The sequence below is a fragment of the Bombina bombina genome, chromosome 2 (genome assembly GCF_027579735.1).
Source record: "Bombina bombina isolate aBomBom1 chromosome 2, aBomBom1.pri, whole genome shotgun sequence".
NCBI lineage: Eukaryota > Metazoa > Chordata > Amphibia > Anura > Bombinatoridae > Bombina > Bombina bombina.
Genome location: NC_069500.1, coordinates 944,107,128 through 944,121,387, shown reverse-complemented (window position 1 = coordinate 944,121,387; position 14,260 = coordinate 944,107,128). Strand labels below are relative to the sequence as shown.

General features: G+C 35.8%; 1 protein-coding gene across 1 annotated transcript in view; it reads left to right on the top strand.

Moving 5' to 3' along the window:
- Positions 1-14,260, top strand: part of LOC128648123 (cubilin-like) — a 161,045-nt gene that overhangs the window by 122,366 nt on the left and 24,419 nt on the right. The window contains exons 17-18 of the mRNA XM_053700786.1: positions 1,496-1,714; positions 8,589-8,729. Of these exons, the coding sequence (XP_053556761.1) occupies positions 1,496-1,714; positions 8,589-8,729 (360 nt within the window). The remainder of the gene's footprint in view (positions 1-1,495; positions 1,715-8,588; positions 8,730-14,260) is intronic.

The following is a 14,260-nucleotide window of genomic DNA, read 5'->3' as shown; positions in this document are numbered from 1 at the left end:
GAAAAATTATTATTCAACCAATTATTGTGGGTATTTATTGACATCCACAAAGATCTTAATCATGATATAAATACAATAAATGGAATCTCATAATTTATAAATAGATATTGACAGTTTTAGGATTTAATTGATGTTGTCCTACTTAATTCACTGTATTGAGATTTAGGGGCCTATCTATCAAGCTCCGAATGGAGCTTGAAGGCCTGTGTTTCTGGCGAGTCTTCAGACTCGCCAGAAACTCAAGTTATGGAGCAGCAGTCACAAAGACCGCTGCTCCATAACCCTGTCCGCCTGCTCTGATAAGGCGGACAGGAATCGCCGGAAATCAACCCGATCGAGTACGATCGGGTTGGTTGACACCCCCTGCTGGCGGCCGCGAGTCTGCAGGGGGCGGCGTTGCTCTCCGCATTCAGCGATGTCTGTCAGACCTGATCCGCAGTGTCGGATTAGGTCCGATAGACATATGATAAATAGGCCCCTTAGGCTTATGTCATATATCATACCCAATTCTATTGATAATCATACTGTACACTTCAATTATTATAATCGTAAAGATTATGCTCAGAAAAATTATTATTGATTGACCATTCATTGTGGGTATTTTCTATTATCCATATAGATCTTAATATTAATATCATATGAATCGGTATGTACACACTGAATAGGTTATCATATTTTTCATAGATATTGACAGTCCTAGGTTCAGTGAAATTTAAATAGATCCCATAGTTTGGGTGCTTAGAATGAGCCCTTCTATATAGATGAGGAAAGATATGTGTTTAGAGGACAAAAACTGACAAATATCCCAAACCCATGATCATATTAATAATTACGCTAAAACAGTGCTAGAGGGATTAAAGGTGATATGTAATCCAGTACTGTTTTTGGAGGCTATCCGTAGACCTCATATACTAGTTTAATATAGGAATACAACTATTAATCGTATATTGATTGGTTAATACAACCTCACTAAACTGTATTTAAACAGTCTACTATAACCAAGACCTCAATCCCCCCCAGTGCTACAATTATACTAATTATGCATGTCTGAACTCTATTTGTGTTTTTAATGTGTCATTTTGTTGTTTTTACCTTCACCATTAAAAGTTACATTTTAATTTATACCTAGACCATTACCCCTTAAAAATATGATGTCCTTAATACATAAGGGGAGATAGAAGTGCTACCTAGATGCATCCTTTTTAAGTAATTCTATCTTTTTTGACTTAACTTCACATAAAATACAAGTCTGTCAAAAGAACTGAAATTGGGGGGCAGTCTGCAGAGGCTTAGATACAAGGTAATCACAGAGGTAAAAAGTGTATTTATATAACCGTGTTGGTTGTGCAAAACTGGGGAAGGGGCAATAAAGGGATTCTCTATCTTTTTAAACAATAAAAATTCGGGAGTAGACTGACCATCTACAAGAAAGCAGCTGTGAGTCTCCTTGTTTGTATTCTGCTAATACTAATTTACTCATTCACTCTACTTGCAGCATCTGGCTGTGGCAGTGCCAAGGATTTCGATGGCAGGAAAGGTAGCTTCACATCAATCAGATATCCTGCTACCTATACGAATGATGTTACCTGTACTTGGAATATTGTAGTCCCAGAAGACAAAGTAGTCCATGTGCATTTTGATAGTTTCTCATTGGAGGACAGTAGTGGATGTAGCAATGATAAAGTGGTTGTTTCTGATGTCCTTAGCAGTCTTGGTAAGTATATTATACAACAGAATATGTCTAATATGCACATTTCTAAAGTGACATATATCAGCTTCCCAACACAGGCATGGGCGAGTGCCAGAATATTTTTTTACAACAATTAAAGGGACATGATACTCAAAAATATCTGCTCTGTCTAAAAGAGAATATTTCAAAATATATTATCAAAGAGAATTTTCCAGCATATATTATAGAGCTTTGTTTCGCTTTATTTGTTTTTTCAAAATTTATATTCCTGTGCTGAATAAACCCAAAAAAGTTTTTGAGAGTGCTGTACCTATCAGCCAATGAACAATGAGTCCCAGGGCCCAGATACACACCGTCATGATTTTCCTGTTATTTCCACATTCAATTTAAACAGTTTTTACTTAATTGTTTTCATGCAAAAAAAAAATATTTTTAACATTTTAACTGCTGCTCTTTCATATCCATAATAGAAAAAATGCTAAACAAATGTTTTTCTTGGTATTTTGTTTTCCATTCAAATGTTTCTATAGAATAAATCTTAGCATTCAAATATTCCCTTCAGTTATTAAATATAATAGATACTGAAGTATATTACATTTCACATTTGAATGTTAAATTTGATTTTTCTTTTTGAAATTTGAATGTCAAATGTTTGTGCCTAAACATTCCGCCATTCCTATGGGGCCTATTTATCAAAGCCTCAACTATGTTGCATTCTCCGGCACCAATACGCTCGCCTAACATCGGAACAGCCAATAGGATTTGAGCTGCTCTAATCCTATTGGCTGATTGGAACCTTTCAGCCAATAGGAATGCAAGGGACGCCACCTTGGATGATGTCACTTGCATTCAAGTTCCAGTTTACGGCGGTGACCGTATTGAAGAGGAGCTCCGCGCCGGATGAATGAAGATAGGAGAGGCCGCATGGATGAAGACTTCTTACCGGCTGGATGGATCCTTCAAGCAGAACTTCAAAAACTGTTCGTGGATCGTCAGGGGTTAGTGTTACGTTTATTTAAGGGTTTTTTGGGTGGGTTTTATTTTTAGAGTAGGGTCTGGGCAGGTAAAAGAGCTAAATGCCCTTTTAAGGGCAATGCCCATACAAATGCCCTTTTCATGGCAATGGGGAGCTTAGGTTTTTTTAGATAGGCTTTTTATTTGGGGGGTTTAAGAGGTGGGTGGTGGGTTTTATTGTTGGGGGGTGTTTGTATTATTATTTTTTTACAGCTAAAAGAGCTGATTTCTTTAGGGCAAAAGGGCCATTGGTAGTTTATTGTAGGCTAGGGTTTTTATTATTTTGGGGGGGCTTTTTTATTTTGATAGGGCTATTAGATTAGGTGTAATTCGTTTTTATTTTTGATACTGTGGTTTGTTTGTTTTTGTAACAGCGTTTTTTTATTTTGTAATTTAATAAGGGTTAAATAGTATATTTAAATAATTTGAGTAGGGTTATGGTTTTTTAATATGTATATAGTTAATTTAATTGGTAGTTTAATGTAATTGTAGTATAATAGTTAGGGTAGGTTAATTAATAGTTTAATATAGTTTAATTTAATTCTAAAGGTAAGTTTTAATTTATTTTAAGATAGGGATGTTGTAATTTTAATGTAAAGTTAGTGGGTTGTTAGGTTTAGGGGTTAATAGCTTAATTTAGTTTATGGCAATGTGTGGGCTGGTGGTTTAGGGGTTAATCGCTATAGTTAATGGTGGTGATGTGGGAGGCCAGAGGTTTAGGGGTTAATACGTTTATTTGGGTGGCAGTGGGGTTCTGGGAGCGGCGGAATAGGGGTTAATAATATTATGTAGGTGGCGGCGATGTTGGGGCGGCAGATCAGGGGTGTTTAGACTCGGGGTATATGTTAGGGTGTTAGGTGTAAACATTACTTGTTTTCTACCATAGAAATCAATGGGATGTCTGGCAGCATCGAACATAAGCTTTCGCTGCTTTCAGACTCCCATTGATTCCTATGGCATCCGCGGCCTCCAGGGTGGCGGATTGAAAACTAGGTACGCTGGGCTGGAATAGCCGCTAGTGTACCTTTTAGAAATTTGATAACTTGGAAAAGTTCTCAAATAGAGCCCAATGTGTATTTGGAACATCTGTAATGACGTAAGCATTGATCTGTGTCGGATTGAGACCAGCGGGTCGTATGTTACGTCACAGATTTCAAATTTTGCCGGTCTGTAGGCTTTGATAAATAGGTTGAATCAAGCTCGCCACAATTACGCTGCAGAATTCCGGCATATTTACGGTTGACGGCTTGATAAATATCCCCCTTTGTCTGTTCTGATGTGTATAAAGTCATCAAGCAAAATAATTTGTTCTTATTTAGTTAAAATAGGGACCCTGATCTATAATGCATTGATATTGCTCTATAATAAAAACACCTATAATCTTCATAAAATAATATGATTACAATTAAATAATCATCAGTGCCCCTAATGAGTCAGAAAAAAATCCAAGATATTTTTGTTTTACTGACCATGCTACAATACAAATTAAATGACTTATCAAGCATACAGAACCTTTTTCTTAGCTGTTTTGCTACTGAATCATTTTTTAAACCCATATGAGGACATTTTCTAATGAGAAGTCTCCTTCCCCTTTAAGAAAAGCAGAGGGTGAGATTGATGCTGTATTACTCCTCTACATAGAATTGTCTCTGGTTTGCAGTGATGTTGGTTTTCACGATAATCAACAGGGTCCTATGGGAACAAGTGACACCATCATTTGAAAGAGGAACTATAGCTCCCCTCCTCCTCAACCAAAACGCCCTACGGCCCTAGTAGGTGGTGCTGCAAGTGCATTTAGCAGGGCTTAATCTCCTTTTTCAAATGAGGAATCACATCTCACTGTGAATTATATGGGGATCACAATAAGAATATTTTTTCTACAGTGCATAGAACGGGTTTATGTCATCACAACTGAATTGCCATGTACTAGTGCTAAAAATGACAAGTAACTGAAGGTCAACAACTAGAAAATGAGAACAGTGGTGCAGATGGCAGACAGAAAGGATTGATATCTTTACATTATAGGTTAATTGGAGGATGCCTCTTGTCCTTCCTGCATAAGTAGTTAAATACTCTATTTACAAAGGCAAAAGATGTGACTCAAGAATATAGACCTATCATTTAGAAAACATGTACTAACCTTGCTAAGTCTGCAAGTTAGTAACTACATAAAAGAAAAAGAAAAGGGTCTAAAACCTTACGGCTAGATTATGAGTTTTGCGGTAAGATGGGTGCGGTGCTAACTTGCACGTTATTGTCACCGCTCACTTCCCTACAGCCCTGGTATTACAGGTTTTCATAAACTCTGCGTTATCAGGCAAGAAGTGAGCATAGAGCAAAATTGAGCTACATACCACACTCCAATACTAGCGTTGCTGAAAGCCACGGTGAGCTGGTTTTACGTGCTCGTGCACGATTTCCCCATAGACATCAATGGGGAGAGCCGGCTGAAAAAAGCCTAACACCTGCAAAAATGCAAAGTAAAGCTTTGTAACGCAGCCCCATTGATTCCTATGGGGAAACAAAATTTATGTTTACACCTAACACCCTAACATGAACCCAGAGTATAAACACCCCTAATCTTACACTTATTAACCCCTAATCTGCCACCTCCGGCATCGCCGACACCTACATTATACTTATTAACCCCTAATCTGCCGCTCGACATCGCCACCTACATTATACTTATTAACCCCTAATCTGCTGCCCCCAACATCGCCGACACCTACATTATACTTATTAACCCCTAATCTGCCGCCCCCAATGTCCCCACAACCTAGCTACACTTATTAACCCCTAATCTGCCGCCCCAACATAAACATATTAACCCCTAAACCGCCGCACTCCCGCGTCGCAAACACTAGTTAAATATTATTAACCCCTAATCTGCCGCCCCTAACATCGCCACCACCTACCTACATTTATTAACTCCTAATCTGCCGCCCCCAACGTGGCCGCCACTATACTAAATTTATTAACCCCTAAACCTAAGTCTAACCTTAACCCTAACACCCACTAACTTAAATATAATTAAAATAAATCTAAATAAAAATTCCTATCATTAACTAAATAATTCCTATTTAAAACTAAATACTTACCTATAACATAAACCCTAAGATAGCTACAATATAACTAATAGTTACATTGTATCTAGCCTAGGGTTTATTTTTATTTTACAGGCAAGTTTGTATTTATTTTAACTAGATAGAATATTTACTAAATAGTTATTAACTATTTACTAACTACCTAGCTAAAATAAATACAAATTTACCTGTAAAATAAAAGTTACACTAACACCTAACCTTACACTACAATTAAATAAATTATATTTATTAAATACAATTACCTAAATTACAACAAAAAAAACTAAATAACACAAAATAAAAAACAAAATATCAGATATTTAAACTAATTACACCTAATCTAATAGCCCTATCAAAATAAAAAAGCCCCCCAAAATAAAAAAACCCTAGCCTAAACTAAACTACCAATAGCCCTTAAAAGGGCCTTTTGCGGGGCATTGCCCCAAAGAAATCAGCTCTTTTACCTGTAAAAAAAAAAATACAAACAACCCCCCAACAGTAAAACCCACCACCCACACAAGCAACCCCCCAAATAAAATCCTAACTAAAAAAACCTAAGCTCCCCATTTCCCTGAAAAGGGCATTTGGATGGGCATTGCCTTTAAAAGGGCATTTAGCTCTTTTTCTGTCCAAACGCTAACCTAAAAATAAAACCCACCCAATAAACCCTTAAAAAACCTAGCACTAACCCCCGAAGATCCACTTACAGTTTTGAAGACCGAACATCCATCCTCAACGAAGCCGGAAGAAGTTTTCATCCAAGTGGCAAGAAGTCCTCAACGAAGCCGGGAGAAGTCTTCATCCAAGCCGGCAGAAGTGGTCCTCTAGACGGGCAGAAGTCTTCATCCAGACGTAATCTTCTATCTTCATCCATCCGGAGTGGAGCGGGTCCATCTTCAAGACATCCGGCGCGGAGCATCCTCTTCAATCAAAATCTTCTTTCCGAATGAAGGTTCCTTTAAATGACGTCATCCAAGATGCCGTAACTTGAATTCCGATTGGCTGATAGAATAGAATAGCTAATCGGAATTAAAGGTGAAAAAATCCTATTGGCTGATGCAATCAGCCAATAGGATTGAGCTTCAATCCTATTGGCTGATCCAATCAGCCAATAGGATTGAGCTTGCATTCTATTGGCTGATTGGAAAAGCCAATAGAATGTGAGCTCAATCCTATTGGCCGATTGGATCAGCCAATAGGATTTTTTCACCTTTAATTCTGATTGGCTGATAGAATTCTATCAGCCAATCTGAATTCAAGGGACGCCATCTTAGTAGGTTTTATTTAGATTTATTTTAATTATATTTAAGTTAGGGGGTGTTAGGGTTATGGTTAGACAGGTTTAGGGGTTAATACATTTAGTATAGTGGCGGTGACGTTGGGGGCGGCAGATTAGGGGTTAATAAATGTAGGTAGGTGGCGGCGATGTTAGGGGATTAGGGGTTAATAATATTTAAGAAGTGTTTGCGATGCGGGAGTACGGTGGTTTAAGGGTTAATATGTTTATTATAGTGGCGGTGATGTCCGGAGCGGCAGATTAGGGGTTGCGGGAGGGCGGCGGTTTAGGGTTTAATAGGTAGTTTATGGGTGTTAGTGTACTTTTTAGCACTTTAGTTATGAGTTTTATGCTACAGCTTTGTAGCGTAAAACTCATAACTACAGACTTTAGATTGCGTTCTGAATCTTGCGGGATAGGCTGTACCGCTCACTTTTTTGCCTCCCAGAAAAAGCTTGTAATATTGGCGCTATGGAAGTCCCATTGAAAAAAGACTTTACGCAAATTACGTAAGTTAATTTGCGGTACGGCCAAAAAAGTGTGCAGTACAGCTTTTTTGACAAGACTCGTAATAGCAGCGGTAGTGAAAAAGCAGCGTTATGAGCCTTAACGCTGCTTTTTCACCCATACCACAAAACGCTTAATCTAGTCGTTAGTTAATTGTGAGCTGCTTCCACTTTAATATGAAAGGGCAGCGTCTAGAATGTCTGTTTGCAACATTTATATTTTGTGTTAAAACAATTTAACATCCTAAATATGCATTAATGTTAACAGGTTCCTTGAGGAACAAGTTTGCATGGTGCAGAGGAGAATACCTACTGTAGTAATCAAGTTATACTAGATACCTCCAACACTTTACTGCTAGAAATAGCACATTCTCTGATTACTACAAACTCTGCAGCAATGACTCTGTTATATGTGTAGTAGCTGGGACATGCAGAATGCAAAGCAAAACTGTAGGTCTAAGAGTCCAGTTCAGAAAAGTCCTGAAAAATGTGGAGACATAAAGGATGGATGAATCTGGCAATTAATATTTAATATGATTTATTTCTGTGTAATTTACATACAAATTTTACATTTTTGGTGAAGAATTATGTTACAATTTTTGATGCACCTTAACAATACAATTTTTTTTTCTGTTTATTTTCGTGTGAATGGTTCAATTATTTGTTTTGTATGATGTTTAAAATACAAATTTTATTGTGCACTTTTGCAATGTATGCATCTCCTCCCTATACGTAAATGCAGTATACGCCCCTTAGCGAGACACAACCTGTTTTCAGGGTAAATAGTGGCTTTAGATCATTCCACCAGTTAAATGGAAGCACTGACGACGATTCTTTAATAATCTCACCAGCCCAGAGACCTCATCTTGAACTTTATATTATCCTTAAATTGCATGATTTAAATTAAGGGCACATAAACTTTCACAATGGATTTTTTTTTCCAGTCATTTGCCTCCATATTGCATTTTTCACCATTATTTAAAATGCTCACTTTCTCATTATGTCTCTCAATTTCCTAGGAACACATTGTGGAAGTAATACTCCATCCGACATTGTTAGCTTCAGCAACACTGTGTCTGTAAATTTTACAAGTAATAACAGAGTGGTGGATACTGGATTTTCTATCACATGGGAAGCTGTGGATACTTTTGCTATTCCAAGTAAGTTAAATTGGTTTAATAAAAGAGTTTTTGTTGTTGTTTCAGAAGATGTTTTCCAGACCCCCTTTAACAAAGAATAAAATCTCCATCAGCAGTCTGAAATAACATTCTGTAAAGCTGTGTTCTCAAACCTTTTCTTGCAGAAACCCAAAGAGGCCAGGATCTGAGTATACTGAGATACAGTATATCCTTATCTGGACTGAACAGAGGTTGCTCAATTAGCAAGGAGGGGGTCCTGCTTAACTTGACCCGATAGTGTTCCCTAGGACAGCCCATGGGGCCAATCTATTAATTGGCCCCATGGGCGTATCATGTCTGACAGACATCGCTGAATGCTGTTGGCATTTAACATTGCACAAGCAGTTCACCAGAACTGCTAGTGCAATGCCGGCCCCTGCAGATTTGCGGCCAATCGGCCGCTAGCAGGGGGTGTTAATCAGCCTGATCGTATTGGATCAGGCGGATTGCAGACCGCAGCCTCAGAGGCAGCGGACCAGTCTTAAGACCGCTGCTTCATAAATGCTGTTTCCGGCGATCCCGAAGGTTCGCGCAAAAACAGGGTCATCAAGCTCCTTTCGGATCTTAATAATTTGGCCCATAAGTCTGTAACTCATAAAATGATTTGTTGTAGTCCATAAACAGAATGAGGGTATGGATAAATTCAGGCAATTATGTATTTTTCTCATAAACATTCTTAATATATCATTTTACATCTTTTTTTTATTTATTTAATTTAATGGATTTCAGAAGAGAAGATATATAGAGTATAAAATACATCACAATCAAATAGTATAAAATTCTTTATAATTTCACCAGAAAAAGAGATAAAAATATATAAGGGAAATCATCTAAATTAGCAAAATAAGTTTTCCCTTAGTTTTGGAATCTAGCTTAGGAAAAAAATCTTTGAATTTATGCTAGGATATAAAATTGTTCAATTCTTATTTCTTTTTTAATTACATTAAATAAAAATGTTTTTAAATCCAGTTTTGTTTAAAAAATACTACAAAATTATAAAAATAATAATCTTTTAGCTCTTAATTGGCTATTAAACGGTAAAATATCTAACTTTGTAAGCTTAAAGGGACATTAAATAAACATTTCACGATTCAGACAGAGAATACAATTTTAAACAACTTTCTATTTTACTTCTATTATCAAATTTGTTTCATTTTCTTGGTATCATTTGTTAAAGGAGCAGCAATGCACTACTGGTTTCTAATTGAACACATGGGTGAGCCAATGGCAATCGGTATATATATGCAGGAACCAATCAGCAGCTAGAACCTAGGACATTTGCTGCTTCTGAGCTTACCTAAATAAACCTTTCAGCAAAGGATAACAAGAGAAGGAAGCAAATGAAATAATAGAAGTAAATTGAAAAGTTGTTACAATTGTATGCTCTGTCTAATCATGAATGTCTAATTATGACTTTAATGTTCATTTAATTTCATAGTTTACAGTCTTAGAGATAAAATATGAAACTTTATCACCCGAAAAATTGATAAATCTTGGCTCATTCCCAAATATAATGTATTTTATTTGGACCTGCAGAAGAGTATTTGGGACATTGATCTAAAATATATTTCTTCCATTTAGTAACTCTAGCTTTCCTTAAATAATTATTGCTGACAATTCTAAATTGTTTTTTCCTAAATCACTAGATAGTGTGACCCTCTTAACCATATTTAGACTCTCCTGAATCTTTTCCTCTGCAATATTTATTTAAAGTCATTTAGACCAGGTTATTTTTACATTTCTTTTATGTATAGATAATTAGAGCATCAGATGACCATCAGTGTTAGGGTGAAGAACTGAAGAATTATTTCATTGTGCAGACAGCGTTTCTATAGTGTACCTAACCTGGATATGCAATTTCTATAATCTATTTTAAGAGCTCTCTATTTATAACCTTTCTACCTATAACCAAAGTTTAGTGTGTACATTACCAAATACCTTTGTGCCACCCCCCCCCCCTTTATTGCATATACTATGGATTCCAAGGCCATGAGCAAACCAGGTACCAGCATAAAAAGAGTGTTAGCTAATGAAGGTTACTACAAAGCTAGATAAAAAGGGTGCACTGCGATACTGGTGGTGGACCTCTTCGTTTTTTCATCTTTTCCGGTCTTCATTTCTCGCCATTCTTCCCTTGTCTGTGATAGAGCACATGACATGTAAGTAAGTGCAAAATCAGGGCAGATGGAACTGTGGTGCTGCAGAAATTCTCCAAAGCGCTACCTAGAACCAACAATATCCATTGGTCTTGTTGGCCTTACCTTAAAGGGACACTGAACCCAAATTTGTTCTTTCATGATTCAGATAGACCATGCAATTTTAAGCAACGTTCTAATTTATTCCTATCATCAATTTTTCTTCATTCTCTTGCTATCTTTAGTTGAAAAAGAAGGCATCTAAGCTTTTTTTTGGTTCAGTACTTTGGACAGCACTTTTTTATTGGTGGATGAATGTATCCACCAATCAGCAAGGACAACCCAGGTTGTGCACCAAAAATGGTCCGGCATCTAAACTTACATTCTTGCATTTCAAATAAAGATACCAAGAGAATGAAGAAAATTTGATAATAGGAGTAAATTAGAAAGTTGCTTAAAATGTCATGCTCTATCCGAATCAAGAAAGAAAAAAATTGGGTTCAGTGTCCCTTTAAGTGAACATTAAACTGATGGAAAAAAACTTCAACAGAATGGTTACTACTCACCATGCTATTGTTTTTACCTTTATGTGCCTGCAGCTCTCTTCAGGGCTGTATTTAACCCTTTATAGGTTCTAGCTGGTGAAGCTCCACACTTTTATAATTGGCACCAATGTCTTGTAGTTCACATGTTCTTGCACCCACTGATATAAGTGGTAAATATTTAAAGATCAGTGATGTTACCAGCTTTTTAAACACCTGTATTGTTCACTTTTGGTTACTGCACACAATACAGAGCTGTCATGCGACTTAACCCAAAGTGCACAATACAGCTATAAAAAAGCCAGCGCCGATACTGATCTATACTGCTCACTGCTTTTGTCACACAGTGCAAGAATACCAAGATGGTTGTTCCCAGTATGAAGACGTAAAGCTTTACCAGTCAGCACCTGTAACGTTAAAATAGGAGAAAGGCTTTAAACAGAGTTGCTTGCACATAGTAGTAACAATGCAAAATAGTATATAGAAAAAAATGATGTTTCACTTCAAAAAGTATCTTAGATTAGAGAGACAGAGAAATATAGATGTAGGCGTACCTCGGGGATATTGCGGGTTCGGTTCAAGACCACCGCAATAAAGTGAGTCACACAATTATTTTGGTTTCCCAGTGCATATAAAAGTTATATTTACACTATACTGTAGTCTATTAAATGTACAATATAATTATATCTAAAAAAACAATGTACATACCTTAATTAAAAAATACTTTATTGCTAAAAAATGCTAACCATTATCTGAGCATTCAGCAAGTCGTAATCTTTTTGCTGGTGGTGTGTGGTTGTATATGTATGTGTGTATATGTGTGTATGTGTGTGTGTATATGTATATATATATATATATATATATATATATATATATATATATATATATATATATATATATATGTGTGTGTGTGTGTGTATATATATATATATATATATATATATATATATGTGTGTGTGTGTGTATGTGTGTGTATATACAGTGTATATATATATATATATGTGTGTGTGTGTGTGTGTGTGTGTGTGTATGTGTGTGTATATACAGTGTATATATATATATATATATGTGTGTGTGTGTGTGTGTGTGTGTATGTGTGTGTATATACAGTGTATATATATATATATGTGTGTGTGTGTGTGTGTGTATATATATATATATATATATATATATATATATGTGTGTGTGTATGTGTGTGTATATACAGTGTATATATATATATATATATATATATGTGTGTGTGTGTGTGTGTGTGTGTATGTGTGTGTATATACAGTGTATATATATATATATGTGTGTGTGTGTGTGTATATACAGTGTATATATATATATATATATATATATATATATGTGTGTGTGTGTGTGTGTGTGTATGTGTGTGTATATACAGTGTATATATATATATATATATATATATATATATGTGTGTGTGTGTGTGTGTGTGTGTACATGTATTTTATTCTCTTGCACAAAGGCCTATATCCATAAATTACCAATTTATATATGCATTGTACTTGTACTGTAATGAGCTACAGTACAAATCAGTACAAGTCTGTAATGTAAAGAGTATAGTTTCCCTTTCACATACCAGCTTTCAGCAAACATTTATAATTCTAAGAGTATATTTAACAAATGTTGGAAATAATATAAATAATATAAATGCTAAATTAAGATACTAAAGCTCTGTGGAACACAGAAGAAATACTGGTTCCTAGCGTACCAAGAGATTTGTCCGGTTAAAAGGCTAGTACTGCCACCTACTGGAAAATGAATGGCCATTAAACTAAGAAATACTATTAAGTAATAGCATACAAAACAATAGATAAACATGTTTAAAACATAAATTTGCATGAAAATTGTAAACCGGGTTATATTGATACTGTAATTAAAAGAAAATTTAACTCATCCCTATTGACAGATAATTGATAAGGATAATTCCCACATTTACATTGGTGGACAGAAACAAACCTCAATCAGTATGAGACATCTTTTTTAAAAAAAAATATGACAAAATAAACATTTCCTGATACCTTTTTTTTGTAAGCTGCAAAAAACACTGATTTTAATATTCTAAAGTTCCATATGTTCATAACAGCATGATAGTGTTTCATTAAAGGGACAGAAAAATGAAAATTAAACTTTAATGATTCAGATGGATCATGCAATTGTATACAACTTTACAATTTATTTATTTTATCTGATTTAATTCCATTAAAGGAACAATAGAGTTAAACCTAATCTTTAATTATTCAAATAGATCATACAATTTTAAACAACTTACCAATTTATTTATATTATCTAATTTGCTTAAATTAGTTGAAAAGCATACTTCGGTAGGCTCAGGAGCAGCAATGGACTACCAGGAGTTAGTTGCTGAATGGTGGCTGCACATACTGTATATGCCTCTTCTCATTTACTCAACTGATGTGTTCAGCTAACTCCTAATAGTGCATTGCTGCTGCTTCAAAAATTATACTAAGAAAATTAAGCAAATTTGATCTTCAAAGTAAATTGGAAAGTTATCTAAATTTGTATGCACTATCTGAATCATGAAAGAAAAATGTTGGGCCTCATGTTCCATTAAATGGACAGTCTACTCCAGAATTTTCGTTTAAAAAGATAGATAATCCCTTTCTCGAACATTGGTGTGTCCGGTCCACGGCGTCATCCTTACTTGTGGGATATTCTCTTCCCCAACAGGAAATGGCAAAGAGTCCCAGCAAAGCTGGTCACATGATCCCTCCTAGGCTCTGCCCACCCCAGTCATTCTCTTTGCCGTTGCACAGGCAACATCTCCACGGAGATGGTTAAGAGTTTTTTGGTGTTTAAATGTAGT